At 42.9% G+C, this 11,668-nt stretch overlaps 1 protein-coding gene across 2 annotated transcripts in view; it reads left to right on the forward strand.

Annotated features, from left to right (window-relative positions):
* The window catches only part of afap1l2 (actin filament associated protein 1-like 2), a 30,321-nt gene extending 18,749 nt beyond the window's left edge, over positions 1-11,572 (forward strand). For both annotated transcript variants that reach the window (XM_026351270.1, XM_026351271.1), the window contains 15 exons: positions 2,857-2,968; positions 3,897-4,102; positions 4,435-4,614; positions 4,702-4,788; positions 4,891-4,975; positions 5,064-5,168; positions 5,474-5,682; positions 6,589-6,734; positions 6,840-6,951; positions 9,167-9,418; positions 9,522-9,753; positions 10,230-10,403; positions 10,479-10,666; positions 10,820-11,047; positions 11,144-11,572. In XM_026351270.1, coding sequence (XP_026207055.1) covers positions 2,857-2,968; positions 3,897-4,102; positions 4,435-4,614; positions 4,702-4,788; positions 4,891-4,975; positions 5,064-5,168; positions 5,474-5,682; positions 6,589-6,734; positions 6,840-6,951; positions 9,167-9,418; positions 9,522-9,753; positions 10,230-10,403; positions 10,479-10,666; positions 10,820-11,047; positions 11,144-11,170 — 2,343 coding nt within the window. In that variant the 3' untranslated portion in view covers positions 11,171-11,572. The remainder of the gene's footprint in view (positions 1-2,856; positions 2,969-3,896; positions 4,103-4,434; positions 4,615-4,701; positions 4,789-4,890; positions 4,976-5,063; positions 5,169-5,473; positions 5,683-6,588; positions 6,735-6,839; positions 6,952-9,166; positions 9,419-9,521; positions 9,754-10,229; positions 10,404-10,478; positions 10,667-10,819; positions 11,048-11,143) is intronic.
* The last annotated feature ends 96 nt before the right edge of the window (positions 11,573-11,668 follow it).

Raw genomic sequence — 11,668 nt, forward strand, 5'->3', positions numbered from 1 at the left:
GGTTTCTCCTGAATCTGGATTTCCAAAGCTGAGCTGCACTGATTATTTTTATCACTACCTTCTCCTTTGCTCTGTGCTCCCAGCAGGCTTTCAGATACACTCTGTGCGTGTGTGTGTGTGTGTGTGTGTGTGTGTGTGTGTGTGTGTGTGTGTGTGTGTGTGTGTGTGTGTGCGTGTGTGTATGTGTGTGTGTGTGTTTTTGCTGTGCCGGATTCTTGGCATGGGAACCAGGGATTTTCCATGTTCCTCTGACTGTTCGTTTTTTGGGCTCTTTTTCCCACTCTTTACTCTAAGCCCCTCCACCACACCCCTCTTACTCCTCTGCCACCCCCTCTCTCTTTGCTTTGTTATTTATGCTCTAACTCCTCGATCCAATCCTTCTGCACGACGTTTCTGTGGTGAGGATGTTTGTGTGTGTGTGTGTGTGTGTGTGTGGACCAGAAGTGAGAAGTGGAGGTCTAAAGTGATTATTAAAGAGTTGGAATAAAGGCAAAGTCTCCTGGCAGTAAGGACGCTTACAGATAAACACCTGGCGTGTTCCCTTCCCTTTTCTTTTTCATATCAGCCTGTGGAAGGCTTTGCCATACTCCTCTTTAGCTTTGACCCAAACAAGAAATAGATTAACTTTTTTTTCGAAGATGAGTGAATTGGGGAGAGAAAAAGTTAGAGATAAGGGTGAGTGGGCGGTCTAGGGGGCTGCTGCTGCTGCTCTGGAATGCCTGGCTCTTCTGTTTTAATTAATAGCAGATGCCTGGACTGCTGTTTTTTTCACTGCAGAGCAGTTTACACTGTTATTGCGGTTGTGTGTATGTGCATGCTCCTCACTTTAGAGAGGCATTTCCTCCGAAGAATCTTTTTTTTTTTTTTCTTATGAAAGCCACTGTGGGCTTGAGAGTGCTTGTAGCTGTCTCTCTTAGTTCTGGGGTCATGTCGTGTTAGAAATTCCCTTTTAACAATGACAGTAATGCATTGAGTTCAAATTTTGACCTGGAAACACACAATGAAACGTGTAACGTGGCAAGGAGAAGTACACGAGTCCCCTTGAGATTAGATGGATTGGTGCATTTATTGGTCATGCAATGTGATGTGATCTTTATCTAAGCCACAGTTATATAGTAACATGATGTGCATCAACTAAGAATATGCAATGAATTACAATGTTAGTGTCTTTACTGAGCACACCCCATTAGAAATGCCATTCTGATATTAATATTTGCTGAAACTTGCATTATGAACCATCTTCAGCTCCATAATGTATATCTGATGTTTCCCCTCCTCAAACCTCAGCGATAACGCCTCCGTCTCGCTCCACTTTTCTGGCAGGCAGGACTAGTGACACAAACAAAGCGTTCGTCACCATGACTGCATGTGGACCGTGACATGACGCCAGTTATTATGAGAGCTTACTGCATCTGCTATGTGTTACAGGAAATATTGTAGTTCACTGATGGTGGGAAAAGAGCTCACAGGGAGGCGCTGGGATTGTCTCTGACTGCACCACATCAGAAATGATTATTTTGTGATTTTTAATACAAACAGACGAATATAATTAGTTTCAGTATTTTGTAAATCTAAGCTAATTTCAGATTTATATTGTGAGAAGACAACTGTAGCTTCGTCTGTGTCAAATACATCTATTGTACATGGAAGAGCAGCTAAAGTAGTCTCGACCAACAGATTTTCACCCTTAACTGAACAAAACCGATCTTAAAAGCCACTTTGTGAAAGCTCCTACTTTTCCACGGAGACCGGCTCCGTCCGACATGTTTTGCATGCTACACGAAGCTCCGCCGCTGAAGGGTTATATTTCATATTTCTGTGATCTTGCAGAGAATTTCGACCGCCTAAGGGGAAAGTAAACTGAAAATGAAGGAATACAGACAGCTTGTTCGTATCAGCACTGGGAGGAAACATTAGACATAGTTAAGAAATCACTTTTTGTCATTCAAGTCATAGGGTTTTATAGAGTTCAGTGGAGAAAAAAGCTTTTCTAGTAGCAACTGCATATAACAGGCTCTAATTTGCAAGAAGGATTATTAAATAAGACAAGTGTCATTCCTTCAACTACTTTCTCTGGCATCTTAAGTATCATACCTCCACTGATCTCTGTCTTGTCTTATCTTCATTACGTTTTTCTAATCTGGAAATAAATCAAAGATTTTATCTTCACTAGCAGCTCATTACTGATTTTCTCAAGACAAAGCTTGCACATCTCCCATCTTCTAACAGCCACCGTAGATTGGTGACAGCTGTGATATTTCATCTTGTGCCGAGTTTTCACTTTAACCACAAGGTATGAGTCACAAGTACACATGTACGTACATATAGATTTTATATGTTTCCAGTGTGACTGTGTCACATCTTCCAGTGTGAAGTAAACACACCACAAATGTAAGTGGTCTTACAAAGGGACTTTGAATTAACTCAATGTAGCTGATTTACCGATCTTAGTCTAATATTAATGTAATGGAGAGATCCCAAATGAACTGAGACTCATTTAGCATCCGTGCAGCCGAGAGTCGGGTGGTTTCCAGCAGTATGGGAAGGAGCAGACGGGCGGTCTTTACCACACAGGAGATGAGAATGAAGACAGAAGTGCAGCCAGGCTGCTGACTGATTTCAGGGAAGCTGCTGGGCCCACACATATACAGCATAAATACATGTGCTCTCTCTTTTCCATGCCCAAACGTATTACTCTCCAGGGTCACCGGGTCAGATGTGTGTGTGTGTAGGTGTGTGTATGTGCTGTTACATTTTTCCTCTTGCAGGGCATTCACTGAACATGCATGTATGGAAGCTGTAGGAACATGGCAATAACCCATCACCTCTTCCCCCCCCCACTCTATCATCTTTCAGGGTGTGGTATTACGGGAGCCGTTTCCCTTACCCCCAATTCCTTCTCCGGCCTGTATAGACACTTCAGAGAGTTACTATGAGGAGGCTCAGCCCTATGAAGAAACAATCAATGGTAAGAACTCCTGTGATCCTCATGTGTCGTGTGTTTGCCACTTAGCGCTGTTTCATCATGGAAAACATCCTGTTTTTGTAGCTCACCAGTAAATGCTGTGGCTGTACTCCAGTTATTACAAAGCTACAAACACCCCGTTGACCACAATGGAAACTGACAGAAACAGAAAGTGGTTTCACACCATGTAAAAAAAAAAATTATCACATACTGACAGCTGGCACCCACTTTCTGCATTGTTGTCAGCAACGATGCAGCAGGGTCATTTACATGTATAATATGACACATTTCCAGTTTCTGCAAAAAAATTTCAGGCATTTCTTGAGAACTGCTGCTTCACACTGGTGGTTAAATATCATTTAAATATCATACCACCGAGTTCTTCAGCTTCTGATTAGATACAGCCTGCAGGTTATTTCTTATACAACCCCACGTGAACTGTAGATTGATGCAGAAATGCAAAAGCTCAGTTTCACAGTTTCTTCTCGTCTTTATAACGGTGTTTAAAGGCATTTTCATCTTCCTCCTGCTCCTTTTCCACCTCTTCCTTCTTGCTGCCGTTTAGATCTGGACTCTTTCAACTTCCTCTCAGGGCCCTGGATGCGAGTGCAGAGCTCTGACAGTGTAGTCTATGCCGTTATCACCAGGGGTAGCTACCTCTCTGTCAGTGTGTGTTTGTGTGTGGCATGTCTTGGGTCTTGCCATCATTGGAGGCATGTAGTGCATGAACAGAACAGTATGTCACCTGGCCTTCATGGTCCAGCATGAACAGGATCCTGAATGTGTAAAACAAAACAATTACATCAACAACAAGCCTCCTCTTCTGTTGAAAAAGTCAACATATGGATTTTTCTCCCTTTAAAACCCACCTTTATTATTTATTTAAATTGACTTAGTGATGACATTGTCGCCTATGATTTTTGCTTCCTAGATGATGGAGAGGCCGTTAGCAGTTCATATGAGTCCTACGATGAGGAGGAAGTGACCAGGGGAAAGTCAGCCCAGCACCAGTGGCCATCCGCTGAGGCGTCCATCGAGCTGATGAAGGATGCTACGATCTGTGCCTTCCTGTGGAGGAAGAAGTGGTTGGGCCAGTGGGCCAAACAGCTGTGCGTCATCAAAGACCATCGCCTGCTGGTGGGTTAAAGACTGTGTGTGAAAATCTGAATTAAAGCCCCGGTGAGGTTTTCTGTACAACAATTATGGTCATGAGCAGAGGGTTTTTATGAAGGCTGGGGTCTGTTTATATTCCCTAATTATAACTTTTAAATGTCAATCAACACGGACAAAGATAACAAGCAATGGCTCAAAATCTTTTTAAACTTCATGTGTGGCTTTTGCTCCCTTTTTTTTTTAGAAAATAACGGAAAATATTAATCCAATAAATCAACCTGAAAACAAATATAATAGCATGACCGTCTACTATTGTTCTCTGCTACTTAAGTCAATTTTATCTCTGCTCCCCTCAGTGCTATAAAAGCTCCAAGGAGCAGACTCCTCTGCTGGATGTGAGTCTGTTGGGCTGCAGCGTGGTCTACAAGGAAAAACAGCCCAAGAGAAAAGAGCACAAGCTGAAGATCATCCCCGTAGGAGGGGAGGCCATCGTGCTGGGGCTGCAGAGCAAGGAGCAGACAGAGCAGTGGCTGAAGGTACCGTGAGCCATTTCAACAAAAGTACAAACAAGCATTGGTCCAAGTGTGAGTCTCTAAGCTGATCAACCTCTTCTTGTGTTTTAGGTGATTCAAGAGATCAGTCCCAAGCCAGCGGAAAGCTGTGACTCCCCACTCTCCGCATGTGACTCCCCAAGACTTATTTGTACTAAGGTACCCCTAATTTCAAATATTTAAACCATTTTTAAACTGTTATTAAATGTAAATTGTTAATTATGTGCCTATTAAATTAAATATACATATACAAACTTACAGGGAGAGCTGAGTGAAAGACACTCGGGGGCTTCAGAGAGCGGCAGCAGCACCGACAGCCACATTGAAACACCCGAAAGCAAAGATGGTGAGTCCCTCCAACGCATGTTTAGTGACATGCTGCTGCCATTCGAACGCAAATACATAATAATTCATCTTTCTCCTCTTTTCTGCAGTGAAGAAAAAATATGGCCCAGGTTTGATGTTCAGTAACCTTATGAACATTGGAAAGAGAAAACTCTCCTCCCTGGAGAGCTCAGAAAAATGCGTGGACACGTCAGGTGAGCAGGGGCTTTACAATGTCAGGCTAAACTGTAAAATCCAAAAGAATGTACTGAAAATCACTCGGCTGCAGCTCCTATCCTTTCTGTGACCCTTGCCGGATAGCGGGTGGTCTACATTAAGCGTGCATTCAAATAACAAATGGGGGTTAAGTCCTAATATCAAGTTACAGTAACTTGTTTTGCGTAATATAAATAAATACAGTGTGAGCTGCTTGTCTTCTCAAGCATTCACGTACAGGATTAGTTACTGGATGAATAAACGGGTACCTCACGCTCAGGTTACCTCCTCCCTTCTCTGCCAGGCTACCTCAACGTGTTCGTGAACAGCCACTGGCAGACCTGCTGGTGTCTAATCAAGAACGGTCAGCTGTGGTTTTACCAGGACAAGGGGAAAAAAGTGAGCCAACCGGCCGTCACCCTAGAGGGCTGCAGTATTTCGCCTGACCCCAGCCCTGAGCACCTGTACTCTTTTAAGATCGACATGGATGGCACACAGCTGGCAACTCTAGAGGTAAAGAACGGCTCGCAAAGAAATAGTTTGCCATCAGCCTCATACTGGAAGCGTTACTGCTAGAGGTGCTAGGTAAAACAGGCCATGACATGTGGTGATCACAATATACATTTCCTGTTCTCATGTTGTGTTTGGTTTAAATGAGAGCCTCACAGGGTTATTCTTAAAAATGCATGTAGTCATTTGGCACACGCTTTTATCGAGAGCGACCGAACACACAGACTATCAGCAATTCTCGTAAGAAGCGACAGCGTACAGCCACTTATAGGAATCCCAAACACCCACCGACATCAGGCTAAGCCTAAGCAGGCTAATATACTGCACGTGTGCATGCGAGGTTGGTCTGCATGTTTGTATAGATGTGAGTGTACATATGTGTGAATTCATTAGGTTTCCAGTACCAGCCTGCTCGTTTGGTCAGAGGCTCTCTCACTATCAGATAAATAGGTGTGAGATCATCACCTGCCGTTCAACGTTTGAAACTCCCAAAATAAAGATACATGAAAATAAAGAAGACGAAACTGTCGTATCATGGGTGTTGTTAGGTTTCTTATTAAAAATAGCATCCCATGACATGTCTGTTTTAAGAGCATAGGTGTCAACGCATGTTCTTCTCTGATAAGAGCAAATTTTTATATGTAATTTCTAAATGTATCTATCAAATGGTGTATGTGCGCTCTAGTCATCAACAGATGCTGACTTTGGGTTCAGTGGTACATTTCAGCTGAGCTGTATCAAAGGACCTCGTATATTAAAATGCTGCTGGGAAATAATGATGTAGCAATCATTTTATTAATGTAACATGATGGATGGCACGTAACAAACCATGGGGGTTTAAAACAATGATGTCGCAAGTGCGTGGTATGTACTGAATGCCCTTTCTTCTGTTCTCCCATCCCCTCCCAGGCTAAGACTTCGGAAGAAATGGGTCACTGGCTTGGCCTCTTGTTGTCACAGACAGGGAGCAAAACTGACCCCGAGGACCTGACTTACGACTACGTCAACGCTGAGAGGATCTCTAGCATCGTCAACGCAGCCAAGACATCCTTATAGTGAGATGATTGCTTCCATCTGCGTAAACGGGCATTTCCGTGGGTGCATGTTTAGTGACACTGTTTAACCGAGATGTTTTGGCTTTTACTTGTGTCTCTCTACAGCTTCATGCAGAGGAGATATTCTGAGCCAAACACCTACATAGACGCCCCACCCCCCATTCCTCACAACTCTGACGACCTATACGACGACGTGGCATCTTTAGCTGATCCAGAAGTATGTTCAAGATTAAAACGCACCATCCACAACCACACAAATCAAATGTTTGATCAATTTAAGGATCATTCATGATCACGAGATTCTATTTCTGTGCAAAAAAGTCGTCCACTTCACTGAACTCTTTGTAAGCCTGGCATTTTTACATGTCTAGTAGAGCGTTTTCTTGATAAAACCATGATGTTACACTCTGACACCTTAACCACATTTAACATTAGCAGTGAATGTTGGCTTATGTAAAAGATGACAGTACCCAAAGAGTTATCAGTTACATGGCTGTAAAAGATAACGCGGAGGCCAAAGAACCAACATGATGTAAAATTGCTCAACTACACTGGCACTCACTGACATAGCCTGTTTGCAAATTTGCCAGGTGTGAAACCGACTGATGCATTCATTATTATAACCTAATGTAAGTGGTGAAGAAATAGCAGTCACATATAATATTATAAATATTCTAGACCACCATTATGATGATTATTATTATTATTATACATGACACTAGACCACCCCACAACCAATTAGGCTGCTTATGAAAGTAACTGTGTACCTAACTGAACTGAGGTTAGCCAAAGCGAATAGGGTTGAATATCTTTGTAACAGCTTATTGCTTTTTTTTTCTATTCACTGTTGTTAAACTGTTATTGACTAGAAATGTATTAATAATATCTGTTACAGCTCAAACAGCAAATAATGGCCATATACATCAGGGGAAGTGTCTTATGGTACTTGCCAGTAATCTTAAATCTGCAGCAACACCTTCACTCTCCCTGACAGTGTATGACAGGCACAAGATTGGCATTTTCTGTCTAGATTGGAAACCTAATCTGTCACTCGGCTCCCACTCAACCAGAGAAGGGACAGCTGATCCTGGTATGGCTGAAAACAGCTCTGGACTGCATTTTTGTCAAAGTGCCGTTTCATCTTAGACTTTGTCCACAAGTAACACAAGTGACCATTCTCTGAAGGAACTCACGTAGTCAAACACAACATTAGCTGGAGAATCTGCCCCCAACTGCTCCTGCAGAAGTTTCACTGACTCCAAAAACTTCTGCAAAAGAACGAAGGCTCTCTTCCCTCTCTGGGCCAAGTACAAGGCAACAGGTGTGTAGCTTAGATTTCTAGGGCTCCCTGGATCTCAGGATGATGAGCACTAGAAACCTGATAATTCACAGCCATGACCTAAACTCACACAACTGTTTTGGCTTTGACAGAGCACAAGGTTACTGCGTCAGGGTCAAGAGTCAAAAGTTACTGATAACCCCTCTCTGATAGGGGAACTATCACAAGAAGAGGCTGCAGCGGTGCAGGAGGAATCACTTGGTTAAGTTTGCCAGCTGGCTGACAAACATGACAAGTTCAGCAATATTCAGCAACATCTGACTTTAAACCAGGCCAAAAGATGTGTTTTAACATCCAATTGCATGTCTTAGTAAGCCCCAAGTGACCAGACATCGCATTAATGAGCTCAGTCGACCAGTATGCAGAGTGAGCAACAACTTGGTGAACTCGTTTCCAATTAGATTCACTAGGGACAGCAGCCCAGTTACGTATGAGCACATCACCCTCCAAACATAAGCCGACATCAGCAACAGCCTTCAGTCTAAACAGCTGCAAAAGATTTAGCTAAGGAAGGATTGAACCCTCTGCAAGAGCGCTATCTCCTCTCTACCTAGCGGCAGCAGAATTTCCGCAGAAGCTCTTGAGAACACATCATCTGAGCTATCTTAGATGGAACAGATGACTCACTATGACTGCATTCACCAATTGCACTTTCAGATTTAACCGGACACAAATCAACTCACTCTGACTCAGTTGTTTCTGGGAGATTGATGGAAAAATGTGTCACAAAGGTCAACAGCCAAGTCACAACACAAGCAGCATGCATAGCAAGGGCCACACAGGATTGTCTGTGACAACAGGTTTAGGAGACACCTTTACCCCGACAAGCTTGTTTCCTTAACTGAGGCTGGTCCCCTCTACAGAGAACATATTTAAAGAATATGGTGCACTAATACCCCTATAAATATGGATGGACTCAGAAACATCTTTAAAGCCATCGATATATGGTTGAACGAGAACGCTGCTGGTTTACTCTACACAAATGATCTCAGCAATCCAAAGCTTAGTTTAGTTTCAGTTTTATTTTTACTCCATCTTCACATTTGGTCACTTTCCAACTCCTGACTTTTCTAACTTCGCCCGTGTCCTACAGGATGCTGAAGAGAGTGGCCTGCCAGACAGCGAGGACAACAACCTTGAAGAAAATAAAGTAACATGCGCACATGATGCTAAGAATTCAGTGGGAACAGAGCAGGACACTGAAAACAGGATTTACCTGGACCTCATCCCTGTGCGCTCCTTCCTTCATACATCTGGTGGCAGTAAAGTCTCACCTGTCAAAGAAACACATTCAGACATTCCCCCAGTAGGTGTCGAGGACAAGAGGGACTCCTCACATCGAGAGGTACATAAAAAATATATCAAGATCACTTCTTGACATCAATACAGGAAAAGAATTGTAGATGAGTAAAACACTTCCTCTTCTGTATCTTGTGTGTTGATTCCAGATCGGTTCAACTAGTCTTCTGGAGCAAAGACATGAATTCAATGAAATCTCAACAACTCCCACTTCGCCACAGCCACAAGCCCACTCAGTTCAGACCTCATACCAAAGCCAGGAGACACCCAGGAGAGTGCCACAAGCTTTCGGCGGCGCTGGGGGACAGATCCACAAAGGCCCAACTGCTGCTGGGTTCCCTCACAGTCCTCAGCCCATGCGACCAAAGGCACACACAATAGGTGAGGGGGGAAAACAGAAACAGATAGTTTGCTGGGTGCACCATTAGAACAATATTAGTGCTAAGTATTATGCAAAACTTGTCCTAAAGCTGTCCTCGTCATCTCTAATTATCAGTATAACTGCCTATATACAGTATTTTTTTTTTTTAAAAAGGTGCATCACAACATGAAGCAGAAGATGATATTGCTGCTTTATTTCCCTTGAACTGCATGAGGGGAACTGCTTCCCTTCGTCTGTACTTTTACATTACCATGGCTCCCCCTGGTGCAAACCTGCCTCCTTTGCAGACGAAGCCACAGCTTATGTAGAAATTGAAGATTTTCATTTGAAGAAAAAAAACCCTGTTCTATTAAGTATTATATATGTTTTTGTAAAATCGTCTCCCTTGTGCAAATGTCAAGGTAAATAAATAAATAGCTTTGTTTTTATTTTTTTTATTAGGGTGCTAACTTATATTTGAATCTTTCATTATTAGGATGTTCTGGTGCAGTCGAAGTGAAACTGGGAAAGAACCGCACAGAGGCAGATTTGCGACGCTACATCGATGAGCGTGATTGTCTTGAGAAAGAAAGGGAGGAGGTGAGGAGCAGTCTGGCAAACCTGAGGAAGGAAAGGAAGGAGATCAGAGAAGAGATCAGTGCCTGCCAAGGTAGGAGCAGATGACACTTGTAGCAACAAGGTAGACATTGATCTGTGTGAGTGACCTCTATATCGTTACCCTCAGATTCCAAGCAGCAGGCCTTATTAGAAGCCCGTTTGAAACAAAAGGAGGAGGAGTGCCGCGTGGCGGAGCACCGAAGGGTGGAGGTGGAGCTTCACTTGGTAGAAGTGAAGGAAAATCTGAAGAAAGTTGAGTCGGGGCCTTTTACACTGGGAACCACACTGGACAGCAGCCGCCAGGACACATCAACGGTTAGTGTGCTGGATATAAAAACTCTCCGTGACGAGTTGTGGAATGTGTTTAAAGCAGAATCCATTTGGTTTGAAGAGCTCGATTAATATAAAACATTTCAACACATCATCTACTCTATTGAAATAATTACATTCTGTGATTTGTACCCTCAGCCTAAAGCAGCCAATGTGCCCGCTGTTCAGATGACATCATCGTTGTCATCAACAATAACAATAATGATATCAACATCATCATCATCATCATCATCATCACCATGCCTCCAACCCTCCAACATCAACATCAGCACGGACTCAGCTTCACCTGTCAACTCTGCGTCCAATCTAAAAACCAGACCCACGTCCATGGTGGGCACAAAAGGCAACGTCATGCAGAAAGCTAAGGTGAGACAGCACGATGGAGCATGTCAGTGGAACAGATTACTGAGGTTCCTCTTAGAACATGGATAACAGCTGCCATCCCCATTTTGTATTTTATAGGAGTGGGAGAAGAAATCCAACACCTAGAGGAAAAAGCTGACTTGGTGACAATTATGAGCAACAGTCAAATCAACATCCTCTCTCCTCTGGATCCTTTATCACCAACATCACCTTCTTGCCAAGACTGTAAAAAGTTTTTTTCTGTATTTGAATTTGACGTAGTAGCATTGTGGCAAGTCTAACAATTGTTCATTACAGCGATGCACAAGTGGGATGATTCAACAATTCAAAGCAGCCAAACATTTGAAACCACAGTTGGAGACAGTAAGACACCTAATAAGTGGTCATTTTGTAAACTATACACCGTAGCTTGGTTCATATATGCTGGTAGCCAAGATGTAAATATATTTGCACCATTATTCAGCCTTTTGGCGTGTATTGCTTGCTAAAAATGCACTTTTTATTAAAATAAAAATGTACTGACAATAATACTGACTTGATGTCCGTCTTTTAAACCCTAAAGGTTGTGTGTTCTACATGTACAGTAGTACAATGCACAGGAAACCTGTATCATCCAACATATAA

The sequence above is a fragment of the Anabas testudineus genome, chromosome 19, assembly GCF_900324465.2.
Source record: "Anabas testudineus chromosome 19, fAnaTes1.2, whole genome shotgun sequence".
In the NCBI taxonomy this organism is placed as follows: Eukaryota; Metazoa; Chordata; class Actinopteri; order Anabantiformes; family Anabantidae; genus Anabas; species Anabas testudineus.